Genomic DNA, 20,072 nt, shown 5'->3' on the forward strand with positions numbered 1-20,072 from the left:
TATGTTGATGAATTAAAGCCTCATCAAACTGTGGCTTGGCAGAGTTGAGCGAGGTGCATTAAATCAATACTAATACCCCTTGTATGTGTTTGTGCGGCTGCCTTAGTGACAACATCAGTATCTAGGTGTGTAATGCCTGCTATACTCTCAAATTGTACCACTCATCAGGTGTGTGGGACAGACGGACAAATTCATTGTCCTCATCTAACCTGACAGGCTGTTACTGCGTGCTCTGACCGCTTGTTGCCAGGCTTATTTATATGCTGCCGGTGAGAGAGATCTTGGGGAGAGCAAATTGCCTTTGCACAGAGAGATACAGCTATCACAGCTTTGAAGTGTGAGTATCTGTGTGCATGCGTATGTGTGCAGAGGCTCACTTCGTCTCTTGCAATAGGCAGGACAAGTTGTACTACATATTGATGCCGGGGGAAAAGAAAATCTGTGTATAGATTTTACTTATTAATGACAAGTTTATGTCGTTTGTTTTCTGGTAGCGAGCGCTGGAGATTTATCAAGTTCAGCGGGAAGCTTTGTTCTTACAGGTCAACAAGCAGGTGAATGTCTCTCTTGCTCTCTGTGCTTCACACCAGCTCTCAGTGGAGTTGTGATGTACAGGGCTTGAAGGGCTGCCCTGCCCCTGTACCAGCAATGTAACAGAAGGTCCCTGTAGTGCCTGACTCCCTGACTCGTGTCCCTCGCTGCAGCGGCAGAGGATGAAGCAGACATACATCATAGGCCAACTGTGTCCTCAGAGGCAGTGACAGACAAAGCCAACAGAATCAATAAAGCCTTAGCTCAAGCCCTACTTCTGTGCACTCAGACCTTGCTTTGGCCTCTTTACCTTCTTTCTTACTTAAGTTCATTGTCTTTTTTTCCCGCCGCTTGTCCATTTTTTCCTCTCCACTTCTGACTTTTCCAGAGTGACATCATTTATCTGTGTCTGGCTACAACTTCTGTCAATATTATCTCTATCTGCCCTTCTACTCGGCCCCAGGTGAACATGCTGATACACAGTGGAGCTGTCAGCCTTGACAGAAGATGAAAAAAAGAAAAGAAAAGCACTTCAGAAAGAAAGAAAACACCAAGGCCTGAGGATTACCGAAGGCCATTCAGCTTGTTAGTGCAGCGGCACCTACATCAGACAAATGCATACATAATTTTTTCAGAGGGGCTGAGTGATTCAAGCTCTGGAGGTGTGAATGTTTCCCAAATAGACAGTTTAAATGATGAAGGGCCTTGTGTAGTACCCACAAACCGTTTCAGACAGCAGTGGAAATGCTATTAGAGAGATAGAAGGAGCACTGGGGAGTAGTTCACGGTAATTAAACTAGCGTCAATGTCACTGCTACCTGTTTACGACCCAAAAGAGTAGAAGTTTCCTATGGTGAAGAGGTTTGGCTTTCATTTATTACTGTCGATTACCATTATGAAGTTCTCCCATAAAGGACTTGAATTTTATTTGTGGGAAATGCAACTTTAATCTCTCATGGACATATTTCTCCACAAAAATGATTCTTCAGAGATAGAAATTATGTTAAAGTTGTAAACTATAGAGGGTTGAAATATAAAATCCTTTTAGAATAATTTTGCTAATTCATTTTAAAACCACCACTTACCCTGTCTGTGAAGTCACAATTAAAAATTGTGTGTAAGTAATAGCAGTAATAGCATGGAGTTTTGTTTTCATGCCAATGATCATTGTGTAAGAGTAGGCATGTTTTATACTCTTTTTATCTTATTTGATATGAGATGAAAAAACCCCAAATGATTAAAAAACTGTGGTACTCTGCTAACTTGTAAAACAATAACTTCAATTTCATGTTTCTGTCTAGTCTTTGTTGGACATTTTCACTTTGGAATGAAACTTTTCAGTTTTTATGGCTTCAAATGAGGGTTGTAAATCACACAGTTACTATCTGTTTGCTCCATGTATGATAACTTTTGTGACTTGATATTGTCTATTAATTCTCTAGTGTAATATTGATTCATATTGTATTCATGTTCAGCTGCCTACATCACCAGTCTGCCAAAAAACGCATATGTGCAAACATGGAGCAGGCTTACATAACGAATTGGATTTTGTGAAAAAGCGTTTCTGAAAAAGTGCGTTTGTGGCTTTCCATGTGTTAAGGCACTGGTTCAATAAAATCCAGAGGGTCTGACTGTGTGTGCGTACGTGGTGATGGGAATTTAAGGTTATGTGTATATATATATATGTATGTGTGTGTGTGTGTATATATATATATATATATATATATATATATATATATATATGTGTGTGTGTGTGTGTGTGTGTGTGTGTGTGTGTGTGTGTGTGTGTGTGTGTGTGTGTGTGTGTGTGTGTTTCTGCAGCCCAGCTGTGTCCAGACTCTAGCCACCTGACATTGACTAGGGTCACTTTCTCGGGCCAGCTGGGTCAACAACATTATGCCTGGTCTTTGTATTCAACAAAGTATTGATTCTTCCTCCATGTGTTTATTTGAGTGTGTGTGTGTGTGTGTGTGTGTGTGTGTGTGTGTGTGTGTGTGTGTGTGTGTGTGTGTGTGTGTGTGTGTGTGTGTGTGTGTGTGTGAGTGAAGATAAGCAGGGGCCAAGAAAAGGAGACACGTTCTGGATGAGCAAATTTGACATAAAATCCAATCAATTGCTGCATCCCCTTCCAAGCCTGATAGCCTGAGTCGCTCCTTCAAGTACAGAAAACACCAAACTTACAGGAGTAATCATGCAGGTTCATTCACTTTGGCACAAAACACAAATATATTTTCATTGTTTTCCTGTAATTCAGTCTTTAGAGATTTATATGACAGTGAGTTTGAATATGCAAAGATTAACCCTACATACACACACTCACGCTCATGTACTTACACTCTGACATTCTCGTACACAAATACATAAAGGGGGCTGAGGTACATGAATAATAAATGACTACTTTTTACTACCCTGCACACCATTATTGATACCTTTAGACTGAGGTATGAAAACAGACACTTTGAAAGCACACACACACACACACACACACACACACACACACACACACACACACACACACACACACACACACACACAAACACACAGAGGAATAATAATCTGGGTGTTATCAGCAGTATAAAACAGGGGAAAATGACACTGTGAAGTATATCAAATTTAGATCATTTGAATCCATCTTGGTGACAACTAAGATTACAGACTTGAATCAAGCATCCAATCACATAGACATACACATCTTTGGCACCGACTGAGTGAAAAGGCGATACTCCTGACTGTGTTCCTGGCCGCTGATTACATATCATTATCCAGACTAAAGGGGGAATATCATTTCAAGACAAATTGGCACACCGGGAACACAGAAGGAAGTCTGCAACAGTCATTATATCTCTACCAAACATGCCCAGACAGCAAAGAAGAGTATTGTACTTTTTGTTCCCCGCCAGAAAATTCCTCAAGTAACTCAAAACTTGATTTTATTATATTAATTGTGAAAGAGACAGGAGGTTTTGATAATCCTAATTGTGATGCAGCAGTTGTAGAGAGTTTTGAGGCAAAAGATTAAGAATGAGAAAGGAGGGTAAACTGCAAAAGAGGAAAACAAGAAGAAGGAGGAAGATAACAAAAACAAGAAACACATGCCGACAGGCAAATGATGGACACAGAGAGAGCTGAGAGCTGAGAGCTGAGAGATGGAAGGATGCGCTTGCACATAAAACAGGAATTCTGTCAAGACTATGCAATGGGGTTATAACCTGCGCACTGCCATGCTAATAATTTATTCAACTCATCTGTTACATAAATAAACCAAAACACTGCAGATCTGCCCCTGGCTTCCTATGTGTGTGAGAGCTACTGGAGTTGCTTGGACCAGTGAAGCAGGTTAAATCTACAGCAGCAGAGTATTGTGGGTAACAGCATGGATGAGTCATCAGCCCAGAAGCCACTTACTGACTTATTTGCAGGTGCACACACTTAGGCTGCACAAGTTCACATGAACATAGTCACGCAGATTGACGTATTTAAAAAAACTAAATAACTGGAAGTGTTTTATATCTGACACTTTTAAAGCTGCACACTGAAACCTGCAGATATTTAGACCACTTACATACTGTGTGGCTGAGAAGAGTGGGCAACTATGATGTTCTCTATGTAGGCATACAGAGGCAGTGAATTGACTTAAGACGAATGGCAGAGCCGCAGGGCATAATGCCAGGAAAGAGAAGACGAGTGGGAAAGAATGGTGAAAAGCAAGAAGAGACAGGTAAAGAGAAATGGAAGCAAAGAACAAGTGATGAAAGAGAGAGCTAAAGAGCAATGTATTTAAGAGGTGGACGAGGCAAACAGCAAAGGGAGGGAGGGAGGGAGCGCTGGATGTTCAGAGTAAAGAAGAGAGTGGGAGGGAGTTTAGGAGGGAGGCAACAAGGATACACTGTAAGGAGAGAGGGAGGTGGGGAAAGAGAGAAAGAGCATGTTTATGGAGGAATGTGACAGTGTTCAGTGTATGGGAGATGGGACGGACTGATTGCACCATACGAGGTGGTGAAGAGGGGTGAGAGTTGGACCAGGAGAGAATATCAGCAACAAAAGCAGACATTTCTCTCTGTCCACAACAACAGGGCTAGCTAGTATCCAGCTGAAAGTGGTTTGTCCACAGTGATCAACACAGCTTTGGGAAACAGAGCAGCAGCAACAGCAGTGACTGTGACAGTGGTGACAAGCTGACTATTATGGAGGTAAGTCACCACCAGCTGGACTTGAATGAAGGTTATGTCTGTTTGTCTGACTGTCTTGATGTAGCTTATTTTGTATAGTTTATTAGCAATGGCTGTATTAAGTAAGATAGAGTTTGTTTTAGTATCACACTGAAAGTTTGCTTGTGTATACACATTGTTAAACATTTTATCTGAACTGAAGTTGCTCAGCATGCGAGCAGTCCAACTATTCTTTTGCTTCTTTTAATATGCAAGCTGAACTTCAAAGTTGAATCAAATGAAATGTCTGCTTTTAACTTTTTTTCTCTTTCCAGTTCTTTGCCAATAATGTTCTTTACTTTCAGCACAGCCATTACAGGACAAACTGTTGTTTTTAGAATGGTGAAATGATAGGGAGCAGCATGGGGATTTATTTAAATATTGCACTATACACAGAAATTTCAGGAAATGAATGGCCTTGCACACAGAGCTGGTTGTTATATGTGTTTTAAGTGGGTCCATCTATATATGTCCCACCCAGTGATTCTCTAAAGTAACTGGCCAACCTGCTCTGGAATATTATGATTTTGTTGTATAATTAATGGGAACATGAGGAAGATATCTCCCAGTTCCAGCACTGTCACACCTGTATAGTAATGCATGTGTTGAGACCTGTGGGGGATCATGAATTACTTTGTGATGGTGACAAGGTGAATAGGTAAGTAAAGGGGCACCTGCTCAGGCATGTTCTGCATTGCTCTTTACTGTAACTTGTGGTACAGAGAAAAAACAGGGGTGAAACAAAATCACAAGGATAGGATGTGCAGGATGAAAGAAGCAAAAACAGGTTCCATGTCTTTTTCAGGCATAGCTGAGCTATTTGTTTTTCTTCCATGCAATACAGAACTCCTTTTGTTGGTGTACACAGGTCATTTTATATTCTTCATATTTTGCCTTTTGTTGTGGGAATTAATGTAGCTGAGTTCCCTATCTGTAGCGTGTGACAAACCGTTGGAGCTGTCATGACCTGCTAAAGAAGACGCATCTTAAAATAACTGTCCCAGATACCCAAATACAGCATCCTTCCTTGAGTGAAGGCTCTGTGTTAGTGGAGTGCAGCATCCCAACAACTTTGAGAGTTTCAGCCCACAACAATCTTACAGAGCTTTCAGCTATTCAGTCATGATTCCTGTAAACTTCACCTCTTTAAAAGGAAATTACATTCAGATGTAAGAATCAGCTGAGCAACCGTGCACAGCATGTGAATATAAGTGATGACATTTGGTGGTTATGACACCTCAAACTGTTACAATGAACAATTTAGTATTACAAGGTCAGAGGGCTTCTATTTTGGAGCTGAGCACAGGTATCGCCTGCAGCACATTATTTCCAGCTGCTTTCAGAATGATACAGACCCCTGAAAGTGAGCTCATTGTATCTTCTCTTACTCCCACATTACACCATCCACACACACACACAGCCACAGCAGATTAAGAGGATGGGAGGATGGTTATGCTCCAGAATGACAACCTTATCAGTGAGTCTTCAGCTTGCAGGGTCAATGGGCCCCTGTGCCAGGAAAGGCCTCATTTTTTTCCACCTACCTATGCATGTCATTCCACTGTGATAACGTATCAAACAATAAAACATATGACAGAGTTTTAAGAAACAGTTCACTGACCGTGTGTGTGACATGATGATTTTATGTAAAACTCATAATTCTCTGTCATTCACTTAAAGAAATAATAGCTACAATTTGTGAATGGGATACAATTTTAAGGTCCAGTCTTTATAATGGCTTGAGAAGTGGTAAATATTATTGACAAACCTGACAAAATAGTAACAAAACTGAACTGTGTTAGTAGTGTTACCCTCTACATTTAGACAACAAGCATGCCTTCCTCACTGGAAGCTCAATTACTGTTTAAATAGCAATCTGACACCACAACAAAGATTTTATGACCATCCATCGAGTTTACTTTTTTTATGTGGCTGTCATATCATGCATAAATGACACAGCCCACTCAAAACATATGATGGGTAACGGAAAAGGTAAATTATTGGTGGGTAATGGACGGGTGATAATTCAAAATGTCTAAAAATACTTTCACTTGTTACAGTACATTTTCTCTTGCTGTTTTTAGAGTAGGATAAAAGCCTTACAAGTAAATATTTTATGACTATAGAGCTGGATGGTGATCTGCTGCATCTAACAGAAGACACATACAACTCTGTAAAACCATTTTTGGACAGTTTCCAGGGTGCTGCATAAGTTTGAAGCATTACAGAAAAGTGCAGACACATATTGTAGGATAATATTCAATCTTGTATGGGTGGATGCAGTTCAATAAAGCAATATAAAAGGAAATTTCCGATATTTAATTTTAGGACTCCTTAAATTCATGAGCATCAATTCCCCTGCTCGTCTCCATGCTAAAGGTTCCCATTTAGACTCCATTAAAAATACATTTTCCTCTATACTCCTGCTGCCAAGGTTATGCAAATGTCTGTACTATAGGAACAGTGGTTGGCCAGCCATACAAACCCAGTGAGCGGCACAGACAACCTCCTTATCTATTAATACCAAAGGAGGTGGATTGTTTGGTTGACCTAATGTCTCATTTGGATGCACATAATAGCATCTGAATGCGATCTAATTTCATCACTAAAAGCTGGCCTCTTGTCAAAGACAAGGCCAAATGGCTGCCAATAGCAGACACTGAGATTGAATTAATGAGTCATAACTGTTTTTACTCACATGATTCAAGTGAAAATGCCAATTTAAAAGCTTTATGTGCATCCAAACCCCTCCAACCTTGAACAGAGGAGACACTGTTTGACTGCTGGGCAATACAACATTCATCAGTGTATAATGCAAAGTTAACTCCTCAGAATATAAATCTCTCTCACATGCACACTCTGTCTTTCCGTGTCTGTTTCTTTCTCTTTCGGCCCATGCTTCTCTCTCTCTGCGTGCCTGGTATTCCATCTCCTTACTCCAGGGCGGTAATGAGTGTCTGGTATTCTGCTCTTCAGCATTGAAGCCTTATTCATGCTCAATCTCCTTAACAATGCACTAAAAGGATAACCCAATTAGATGCTATTGGATGCCATTGTGTACGTGTGTGTGTGTGTGTGTGTGTGTGTGTGTGTGTGTGTGTGTGTGTGTGTGTGTGTGTGTGTGTGTGTGTGTGTGTGTGTGTGTGTGTGTGTGTGTGTGTGTGTGTGTGTGTGCTTGGTCAATAGATAGATGTGTTAGCAGTGAAAGTGAAAGATAGATGGCTGTCTGTACCCCACACTTCATTCCCAGTTGACGTTCTGCTGGAGGCCACATTACTCATTCCCACAACCCAGCCACAGTGAGTAAGACACAAGACGGGGAAGTAAGTGTGTTTGTGTGTGTGTGACTGGGTCCCTGACAGGCCGTAGAAAACTGAGTATTACTTCTTAATAATTCAACCTATCAGCCTATCATTCTCTGGAAATGTACTCTATGCTGTCATGTGTGAACTGTTTCTTCTTCTCCCTGCTTTAATTTGCGAGTTTCATTTCCACTGTGTCATGACTGAGATAATCGGGAAATGCCTGCTCTATTACATGTGAGTCATCACTTACTTTGCAGATCGATTCCAGTTATCTAACGTGTTACATCACACTTGGAGCAATATGTTCCGCGTTTTGCATTTAGGGGATCGAACAGTATAATAAGGATTGATTTAGATTGATGCCTCCTCCAGAGTTAAAAGTAGAATCTGGGATTTTTTCACCAAATACATGTTGTTTACAGCTCTGTTTCAGTTAATTTACAACATGAATGCCGGTAAACTCTAGGACACTATTGACCTTTTAGGATAAGGCTGGCATTATTCTACCTCATTAATATTAAGAACAATTGAAACCAGACTAAAACCAGCAATGAATTTCCTAACAATAGTTTTGCCTGTGTAGCCATCCGATATATCTGTTATAGAGCAAGCCTCAGGCCTCTCCTAACATTCAATCTACCGGATCCACCATGCTGCCAAAGCTATTATATTGAAAGATTAAAGAGGAATACTGTCGTGCAAAAACTATTAAAAACATATTGAAGTACATAACATAACATTTGGTGATACATCCTTACATTTTTATCAATACGTGCATGAACCAACATGAATGTTGTGGAAATGATAATGTCAGTTTGATGGTGGTGCATTGCCTTTGCAAGAATAATTTGTGTTGTCATCCACAGTACATTATCTCACAATGACGAGAATGAACCAAACTTTGACAAAGTAAGCCAAGCAAAGTAAGTTTAAGCTTCTTCAAGGCGCTGCACTCACATAAGTCAAAAGTCACAGTTGTCTGTGAAGTATGATAAACAAAGGAACCCAATTAAAAAAATTAAAATAAGTCTATTCATCATGGGGAATATACAGTACATGGCCCGTGTACAACAGTTGTATAATGACTTACAGAGGGAGCTTCCTGTAATCTAAAAAATAAGCCTGTTGGCATCACGGGTAGTTTGGACTTTGAGGATCATTTACAGAAATCCTGTGTTGCAACCTGGGGATATGGAGATTAAAAGATATGGTAATTTACTGGGTTTAAAGAAAAATATGCTTTATATTGAGTTGTGTTATGGGAAATTTAGGATCTCGTTTTTATGCAGTTTGACCCATAACAGGGATTAGAATTCAGTATATCTTGGACTCTGCAGCTTCATTTTTCATCACTGACAAGCTTCCCTCACAACCTTTACCTTAAAAGTTCTCCAACTCTATGTTTAGTTTGGAGAAATTCAGTCTTAAAACTCAAACTTTATTGTTAGCAACCAGTAAAACATGACTGTCTTTTAGTTAAACTGTTTTATGACAGCTTTTTATTGGAGAGTCTGAAAAATAAATTTAACTTAACTTCATAACAGCAGTTACAGACACAGTGTTTCCACAGGTTCAAATAAAGAGATACTTTATATAAAACTGTGTGCTCTAGACTGCAAACATGCACAAAGAACAATAAGCTGTCCAAGATTGACCTAAAAAAACAGACACACTGAACTAGATAGATTATACATGCATCTGTTAGAAATTAACATATAGACAGTGAGAATTAAAGTGATGCCATCTGGCACCACATAATGCAGAGGTACAGTGAAAACAGAGCAGAGTTTCATGGTCATTGTGATACAGGTATAAATCCTGGACCTTTATAGCACACTGCTGCCTTCCACTGGCTGTGGTAATGGATTGGCTATGCTCTGTGAGTGTGCGTCTCTGTTTGAGTGTGTCTGTGTACGGGGGGTGGGTGGGGGTGTACTGTCAGCTGGTCTTGTGCAGGCAGGGCTTTGTGTCAGGCAGGTCAGCTGGGGCTCGAAAGCTAGGACGACACCCCGCCCATACACACCACCCCCTGCTTACACACACAGATGACAAATAAGTGCACACACTCTTTTGTGCAGACACTGAAAAAACATGCAGCCTATCAGATATCAGATTAGATGCATGCACACCCCCATCCCATCTCACCAAAGGTCTTAAATCACGCTGCCATGAGGTCAGACTATTTGTACTGCTTATTAAAAATTTGCAATGGTGGAGAAATAAAAAGATTTTCAAATGACTACACTTTGTGTCAAATAGAAGTGAAATTGACCAGTTCTCTCTAGAAAGTGAATGGGAACATATTAGTGAAGCTGTAGGGCCATCGCTCAGACATACAGTCTTGAGGGGTTGGATGGGACTAATCGAGGAACAATGGTAGTCAACTGAAAAAATAAGTGAGCAGTGCTGCTTGAAAGATTATGGCAGATCTAAAGAGATACTGTATATTATTTCAAAATACTTTGAAAAACCCTGTGTTTAAAAATTAAGTATCAGATAGTATGATGTAACATGACTTTAGTGCAGTTCTGTCTGCAGATGTTAAGAGTTCATGCTGTTTCCTGCTCTTTGTTATAAGTTCAATCTTTAAAAAAAGATTTTTTTAATTGTATTTTGAATCAGTAGAGTGCTATGTGTACATATACGGTAAAGCTGTCTCTTTTCTTCACATTAACAGAAAGGGTGTAAAATTGACACTTGTTTTGTCAGCAGCAGAGCTTAGGGGCCATAACTTTTCTGTTGTTGTGGTTTGTTCTTTTGGAACACCGTACCTTGTGTATTTTCCTGTCATGGTGTGTGATTGTATTTTATCCACAAGGTGTTCTGTCAATAGTGTGTACTCTGTCGGGCGCTGAACACTCAGCTGCCTCAGAGACACTTGTACACTACCGATGAGACTGTGTGAAAGTGTGCATTATTCGTGTGGATGTGTAAAAGTGTGTGTGAGAGAGAGTCTGTTTGTATGTCTGAACAGCAGAATGGTGGTAAATCACTATAAAACTGAAGCTCTCCAGCCCTCTCATTGTGGAGACTAGTCATTTATTTAACACTCAAATATGGTCCTGGGCTGTTTGGGGAGAATACATCAACCGGCACACTAGAGTCCACACAAAGAGCGGCACACTTCAAGAGACAAAGAGGAGAAAGATAGAGGGCAAGCGCCTTTTTTTCTCCTTCAGATGAAGAGTTGTTTGTTCAGGATGGGTGCAGGGCACCGAGTGGGACGGATGGATGTTGGGAGGGACTTATAGAAGGAGGGAGGGAGGGAAGGATGAATGGTTATTACACATTTAGTCGATGCAGAAACGGGGGGTGTCTGGGTGATAGTGGGGAGTGAAAGGGGTTACGGGAGGGGGGTGTAAAAGATCTTTTGTGAAGGCTGGGAGTTAATCACTTGAGCGGCACACGCCGGTTCTATGGGAGCACATGTTGTACACTGGTCCCCCTGGGGGGGAGCGGGAGGTCCCAAAGTGCACACACACACCCACACCCACCCGCACACGCACACAAAGTTGAATTTACATGTCAGTTATAATGCAAAGCTAGAGGACCCACCCCCTCCACAGAACAGTTAGCAGACGTCCTGGCTGTGGTGATAGTGTGAGGATTGCATTTGCTGCTGGTTTATTCAAGGACATACACACACAGACGTGCACGTCCAGGACTGGATAGATGACTCTGCAAGGGCCTTGCTAGAGATTGATGCTTAGTAAGTAAAATCTATTGTTTCATTATTTCAGTCCCATGTCAGTGGTGGATGCTAATATCTGAGAGTGATAGTGAAGGCTGGGGTTTAGATTTAGCAGCAGGCATCCAGGCATAGCAGAATAGAGGCAGTCACAGATGTGTCAGGGACTGTTTACATCAGTGGCACAGGGGACTGCTTTGCATTTGTGCAGGTACAGATTCAACATCATATACAATTACTCTACATTTCAGCTGTTTACTTTGTAAAATATATTCTGAATTGAATACTATCCTGAATGAAGAAGAAAATCAAAACTGAAGCCACGCTGGAAGATTTCCAACTAGCAGTATGATTCTTTTAATGATTAGAAAGCTTCATGCAATTTAGGATTATCTTTCCTTTCCAATTTTCACCTTTAAGGCTGTAGCTGTCAGTTTTTTTATTTCCTTCTACAGTGAGCCTCCTGCTTCTTTATGCATGCTACTGTGTCTCACTTGCTGTCTGACTCTGATGCATCCATTATCCTCCTCGTCATGAAACATCTATTTTGCTCATGTCTCATCTTGCTTATAATTGTTTCCTGGTCCATGAAAAGTGACAGGCTTGATCAATGCTCCCTCCGTCATTCTTGATTTTTCACTTCCAGCATACCCATCACCCTCAGGATGAATCACACTGACAGCTATGTATATCTTACAAACACCCCTGTGCAACCAATAATCATGGATTAGCCTCAACATGCAATTCACACTAATATGTGACTTATGGTGGGCTGTTAGTCACATGCGTTTGTTGCTATGGCTGTCATAAACTGTGTAAAGGCTGAGGTCCTGATGGTTAGGGGAGCCCACAGGCCTGATCAGCTGGTATGGAGTAGTGAGAGGAGTTTTCCCCTGTGGTTTAGAGATAATGACTAGTAACATCTGGGGTCCAGTTGTCTTTTAAAGGGAGGTGGGGGCAGTGAATAGAGAGCATCACTAGTACCTCTGTGAATAATCGTCTGATTATAAGTTAGAATGTTAACAACATAAATTCATCCATGTTTTGTATCCTTAATCCAAACAATCATAATTCCAGCTACTCACTTTATAAAAACTTGCATATGTCTCTGTTGTCTGTCTCAGTACTGGTCTCAAGTACAACAGCAAATACAAAATGATTGCACAGTATTATTCAGATGGCAGCACCAGCCAAGTGTTGAGTAGGCAGTAAGTAGACTAATTGCCAGTTTGTTTAGAAGAAGGGCGCCCAAAGGGTTATTTGTCAAATTCAATGGTCGAGCCATAAATCTAGACACACAAAGCCAGGCAGAGTGCCAAGATGGACTTTTTTCAGTCTGTTTGTTTTGCAAATGTGAGCACACCTGGGCTGAACAGGAAACAATGAAGTTAAATAAAAAATGCAAAATAAAACAAAAAAAGAAGAAAAACTGACAATTTGCATTAGAGGAAAGTATGGCATTCTGAGTTAATTCATGAAAAAAACATTCTTAAACTATATTGTCTGTATTTAATGTGTGTCATATTGTTTTGCAGATTGGGCTACTGACTGTACATCTCTGGGGTCATGAGTCAAGTCTTCCCTCCATTATTGTGTGAGTTCACCACCTGGACTCCCTCACCTATGCCTGCAGGACCATGGGTAGCGTCAGCAGCCTTATCAGCGGCAACAGCCTCGACAGCAAACACTGCAAGGCATCCGAGTTTAGGTTAAAAAGGGGAACAAACCACAGTAGAAAGTCTGGAGGCTGCAGCCTTGATGGGTTATTGAAGTGTGGCTTTAGTCAGGGCTCCACTTCATCCACTCATCCCTCTAAAGGCCTCTCATACTCCCGTTCAGGACGAAGTGAGGATTTTTTTTACATCAAGGTCAGCTCACATGCTTTCAAATAACATGTACATAATATTCCAATATTGCACTGCTTTTAGGCTAACATGTCCTGTTCCATATAAGGTGGGCCATAAACCAAGGTCGGTGTACCACAGAGGAGGATCAATGGAGGAACATGCAGGTCGAAGGAACAGAGATGGGGAATCAGACGGGCGACTGCAAACAAAACTGCTGCTTATGACAGGGAAAATGACTGAGAGGGTTAGCAAACTGGCTATTATTTATTCTGTCATGATTTAAACAAAATAATTTCATTTTTAACCAAAAGCTTTCATTTTAAAGAGGTTGGCAGTCTGGAAAATTATTTCCTTTCTTTCTGAAAGTTAGATGAGCAGATTTTTTATCACATTAGACAATATGAAGCCACCACCAGCAGCAGGTTAGCTTAGTTAAGCATTAAGACAGGAAACACTGGGAAACAGCTAGCCTGAATCTCTTCAACTGTAACAAAATACACCTACAAGCACCTCTAAAGATAACTAATTAATGAACACATTACTGAACAAACTACAGATACTGGTAGCAGTTGGATTTTGTTACCTTTGGAAAGAGCCAGGCAAGCTGTTTTCCTGTGTTTCCTGTCTTTATGCTAAGCTAGGTTAACTGGCTGCTGGTGGTATATCTTCATTTTTAGTGAGGTATCAACCTTCTCATCATATCTCTCACAAGAAAGCAAGAAAACACATTTCCCAAACTAAGAATATTAGATGTAGATATTAATGGCATTATGGTTTTTGTGTGTGTTTACAAGATGGTATACAAACTTTCATTATTAATGGCCATTATCATAGCCTCATAAAATGTGCCTTTGCTTGACTGAAACTGTTGCTATGTTTAAAACTATTAACAAGTCATACAGCATAACCGCTCCAGACAGAAGCCTCCCAGTGAAGTACAGAATAAAACATGCACAGCAGGTAGTTTAATAGGTAGCAGTCCTTCCTCATAACCTGTGTTGAACCTTCCCAGTTTATTAATCACCCCCTCCTAGATTAATGACCTAAGAATGCCTTGATCTCTGACAAGTCATTTCTGTGCCAAGAATATGTAGGCAAACTGAGTCTCTCCGTCAATAGCTCTTTAGTCCTTTTTTGTGTGTGTGTGTGTGGGGAGGGGGGGAGAGGGGGGGGGGGGGGGGTTTGTATAGGAACAGAAAGCGCGTTAAAAGAGACAGAGCAGAGAATAAAAGAGAAATAAGAGAGAATGAGATAGCGTGAGAGAGAGAGGGAGAGAGAGAGAGAGCGAGAGAGAGAGAGAGAGAGAGAGATAGAGAGAGAGAGAGAGAGGGCCAAAGAGAATTTGAGGGATAGAAAGAAGAAAAAAAACTGAGAAAGGCATGCCACATCCCAGTCATGAAGTCAGTGAGAAGGAATGCTGAGCTCACAAGCTTTACCTCTACACTTCAGCAGTAGCTCATATTATTAATATCACAGAAAAGGGCTATTCATCTTCCCCCAGACAGCACATGGGGGAGAGATGTGGGATGCAGAGGGGAGGAGAGGAGGACAGAAAGGAGGGGAGGTATAGTGCAGCTTGTGACGTTCTTGGACAGCACAGGTGGAGCATGTGGAGTATAAGTTCATCTTGGAAACAGTGAATTTTACTTGCAACTACTGCTGTGTGGCTTTTAATACTGCCAGCTTGTAGTGAGGCAATTCTGCACGCTTCAGTGGTTCTATTTCTAATATGAAAAGACATGATTGGAAAAAAAAATCTATCCCTTTCATTTGTACAGTCTTTCAGCACGTGACAATATTTATCTCAGCCAAAAGCCAGTCGTAATTTTCAAGTTTTAGAATGTGACTCATCCTCAGCTCTTTGTACTCTCCGCAACAGTATAAGAGGACTTGCTTTTTGCTAGGCTGTCAGCTAAGAGGAGGCTCTGAATATAAAAACCAAGAATAGGGAAGAGCATCCCTGACTGTGTGTCATTTCACTCTTCTAGACCACTGCTGAGAAGTCATTGGTCCGTTCCACTGCCTTCAAGCCTGTGTTTCCCAGGAGTACGACCTCCTCAGGGCATGACAGCCTGGACCACATCCTCGGCCCACTGGAGAAAGCAAGGAGTCCAGACAATAGACATAAGCAAGATACCCTCTCAGGTCTTCATCTATACTGTATTGATAAACTGTTGCCTTAACATTGAATTATTTTGGGTTGAATGCCAAATGACACTAAAGTAATACATCATCTCTTTTCCTTTCAGGGACTCTCTCTGATTCTGGACGTAACTCTATGTCTAGCCTTCCCACCCACAGCACCAGTGGGAGCCTAAGTGCTTCAGCAGGCCCTGCCAGTCACAGTGATGGAAGCTCGGCTCCCGCAAACAGCCTCAGCAAGGGACCACAACCCAATTTCCCTCCATGGGTCAATGGAAATAGTGCAAACGTTGACTGTAGCTACAGGGCTGGATTAAAAAGCGTAGGGTTGGCATCAAAGGCTAATGGGGAGGCTGGCTCCCCACTTTCTGCAGATGAGCCAAGCCCTCTCTCTGAAACTGCAGGTGGGATTCGGTCCCCTATTACTACAGATGAGTCACTGATTGAAAATTTGGAACAAAGACTGCTGGAGAGAGAAACTGAACTGCAGGAGCTACAGGTACCATGCTGACAGGCAACTAAAAAAACAGCATTTTCTCTTAATCAGGATCTATTCGTCAGTTGTAAAAGACTGTACATTACTGTTTGAGTATATTTACTGAGACTTCATTTTACAACAGGTGAGTTTTGAGGAGAAGGAAGCAGACACCTGCCAGATATTTGAAGAGAGGCAAAGGTACTGTGCTGAGGAGATGGAAGGGCTGAAGCAGCGATGTTCCACCAAGTTACGACAAGTGTCTCAGATTGCTACAAAAACTCAGCAAGCATTACAGCTGCAGGTCAGCCAGCTCCAGGTCAGCCCATCCTTTTCTTATCATCCTACCAAGCCTTCTCCTTTTAAAATGAATCAAATTAAATTCAGCATTTTACGTTCATTTAATTTGATAAAAAAAAAACATCAGACTTACCACAACTTGCACAATTGGATGAATTAATGATATGAGACACAAACTTTTACACAGGCAGAGAAGGACAAGCTTCAGGAGGATGTCTCAAAGCTAACCCGAGAGAAGGATCTTGTTGAGCTCAGATTGAGGTCTTACGAGACAGAGAGCACACTGCTCGCTCCAACACTCGAGGAAACACAGTGGGAGGTGAGTCATGAGTCATAGCATGTGTGATATCAGTTGGATTTGAAACGCTGTAGCTCACAACATAATCTGGCACAACCCCGAAGACTGCTGCTTGTTTAGGGAACATAATGTTCATCCATCACTGAAGTGAAATTCCACCATTTTGTATCATGTTCAAAAAACAAAGATGAATCCATCATAAAAGGTTAAGAAATACCAGCTTCTCCACTGACATTTGCCTTAGTAGTCTGAATCATGACTTTGAAAAACCACTTGTTTTTTATGCCACTGTAGCTCTCTCCATGTACCCACATTTATAACTCCTATCAAGACCATTTGCTCTAAAGTTTTTTTTATTTTTATATATTAGTAATGGATCAAATGAAATGTGTAATTTGACAAGGGTCATTCATACTGGTGAACCCACAGTTTCCTTTAGCTCTTTCATGAGAGCATTTCTGCATGTTTCAGCTCTTTGTTTTGCTTCAATCTTGCGGCTGTCATCAGCTCTTGTAAACTACCAACTACCTGCCCAGCTCCAAACAGTGGACAAACAGAGTTAGCTACTGACTTGCGACTAGTTGTAGACCAACAACTCCTGAGTTGCAGTGGAGACGTGAGCAGATCTAACAGGAGAATAGTATTGACAGGTGGCTTCAAATGAATGCTAATGTTGCTCTGTGTCTGCTGGATTATTGAATTATTACCTTACTTTTGGCATGCAAATGTGAAAGTAGTGTTCCCCATCCATTACTGATATAGGAATGTAATTTAATAATTCATGTCCCTAACAATTGCTCAGTAGAGTCTGTACTATTATTATTCACAAACGTTTATGACACAGTGTGCACAAGATTGAACAGGTTCACATTCCTTTTCTGAGAGCTGTTACTATGGGAAATGCACAAAAGCCATAACTGTAAAAATGTATATGAGGCAGGGTGGACATGAAAATAACACTTGAAGAACAATGAAAATGAAAATGAGAAGATATGTAAGGGTTTCCAAAGGTGGAGTTTTCCTTTGACTGCCCCATTGGGGTATTTAAATAAAGCAGAATATAAGACTGTTTCATCTTATAATTCTTTCTGTCCAAATGTAGGTGTGCCAGAAAGCAGGGGAGATCTCACTCTTGAAGCAGCAGATGAGAGACTGCCAGGCAGACGTCAGCCACAAGCTAAATGAGATAGTCGGCCTCAAGGTGTCACTGAAGGAAATCACAGCAAAGATGGAGATGCTCGAGAAACAGAATAAAGACCACGGGGACAAGCTCCACTCTCGCACCAGAGAGGTTGAGGTTAATCTGTTGCTGATTGAATGACAATCCATTGCACATCTGAGTTTGAAAAAAGATGTGAATTACATGCCCACACAGTGCTTGTAAGATGTAAAATGAAAGGATACCTGCTATTACACTCAGCTATGACCTTCAGACTGTTTTTAATGTTTTGGCAGATTTATATAATCACAGTGCCTAATAAGAGAGCTTACTTGACATTTCGCATGACTAGACTAATAATATCAGTCAAAATGCTCTCCTTAATTAATACCTGTCTAAATGTTTTCCATTTTTAATTCAGGTGTGCCAAAATGAACTTCAGCGTAAGAAGAACGAGGCTGATTTGCTGAGAGAGAAAGTGGGCAAACTGGAAAAAGACATCCAGGGAATGAAACAAGATCTGGCCATGGCCAAGGAGCAAAGGCTGCAACACATGCATATTGAGGCCCACATGCATATTGAGGCCCAAGCCCAGAGTCAGGACTCGGAAGGACTAATCCAAGGCTCAGAGTCCCCCATCCAGAGCCAGGAGGACGGGACCAGTAGACACACCTCCACAGAATCCCTCCAGAAAGAAGTGGAGAGACTAAAGCAGCAGCTCACGGAGGAGAAGGATGCTCAGGAGAGGCTGGCCACCAGCTTTGAGCAGGAGAAGCAGACATGGAACAAGGAGAAAGACAGGGTCATAAAGTACCAGAAACAGCTCCAGATCAACTACCTGCAGATGCACAAGAAGAACCAGGATCTGGAGAGGATCCTGAAGGAGCTTACTGCTGAACTGGAAAGCCGGACGGAGCTCGGCATGGACATCAACTACAGCTCAGGGTTACAGACATATGACGATGTTATCGCCACAGAGATTTGAGAGGAAAACTCACCAACATGCTTGCAGTATAAAGAATACTGGCACTAACTTTTTCACCACGAAAATGTACATGTTTGCACGAACCAAGAGACATTACACAACAGCCACTGGACTATCGATATAGTAGTTATTTAAAGAATGTGCAACTCTTTTAGTGATTACACTGTTTCTACTTGTACAAGAGTAAGTATTAAGTTATTTTATCTTCAAAAGAGGATATTTTTATATTTTATTTTTACCACACTGTCTAACAGGATCCCTCTTTATTCAAATCATGCAGCTGAAACATTATTTGTTAGTTGTTCATCAATACTGTCCAGGCATGCAACAGCTGATTTATATGTTTCATGATAAATGTCTGATGGTAACACATGATAAGCATGATAGCGGCTTAACATCTGTCTCTACCAGCATGAACAATAACAGTGATATATCATCTATTGTGAGTCTAGGTTCCTAAACCTTCATTTACTTGGTCTTGTGTGTCCACATAACAATATTGTCAGACAGTGCCCATTCTTCTTAAGGGGTTTGTGCATGGAAATAAGTTTTATTCTATTTTTTAGGAGTCATTCCAAAAGAACACACGTTTTATGATGTGAATATTTGTTATATCCACGCCAATGAAAAACAAATTCCACTTCAAAATACACGTTAAAGTCATGTTATGTGTCAAAAATGTTTTTTTTTTTTTTGCCCTTAAATTCAATTCAACACTGGAAACGCAACAATAGTGCAATCAAAATATTTTATTGCACTGGCTGTATGTTTTTATCAGTATTGTGTAAAAATTCAACATTTCAGAAATCAGTAGATTAATCTTGCAAGGCGATAACCACGTTCATCTCTTCAGGTGCTATATTAGAGTCCTGAGATCACTCCACTCATACAATATGCATAATTCCACTGACCATATTTCTTTATTTGAAACAATTTATTTCCTTTAGGAATGGAAACTTCTGAAAAGGATTGACTGTGGTTCACGTAGATTATGGTGATGAGATTTTTGAGCATTTTCTGTGCTTTAATTACTGACAATAGGGAGAAATAAATTCAACAAAGGGCCCAGATGGGCTGGAACCAGAGAAGTTATAGCTCTTATGGCTCTAATTATCTTAATTTGTTTTCTGTGGG

General features: G+C 40.9%; 1 protein-coding gene across 1 annotated transcript; it reads left to right on the forward strand.

Annotated features, from left to right (window-relative positions):
* Positions 1–11,579: 11,579 nt before the first annotated feature.
* Positions 11,580–19,088, forward strand: lzts1 (leucine zipper, putative tumor suppressor 1). Its single transcript, XM_062418037.1, has 9 exons — positions 11,580–11,753; positions 13,268–13,600; positions 13,686–13,823; positions 15,568–15,724; positions 15,829–16,220; positions 16,342–16,515; positions 16,684–16,815; positions 17,897–18,091; positions 18,375–19,088. The coding sequence occupies exons 2-9, from the start codon at positions 13,370–13,372 to the stop codon at positions 18,936–18,938; spliced, it is 1,983 nt and encodes a 660-aa protein (XP_062274021.1). The 5' UTR covers positions 11,580–11,753; positions 13,268–13,369; the 3' UTR covers positions 18,939–19,088.
* Positions 19,089–20,072: the final 984 nt, after the last annotated feature.

The sequence above is a fragment of the Scomber scombrus genome, chromosome 4 (genome assembly GCF_963691925.1).
Source record: "Scomber scombrus chromosome 4, fScoSco1.1, whole genome shotgun sequence".
Classification (NCBI taxonomy): Eukaryota; Metazoa; Chordata; class Actinopteri; order Scombriformes; family Scombridae; genus Scomber; species Scomber scombrus.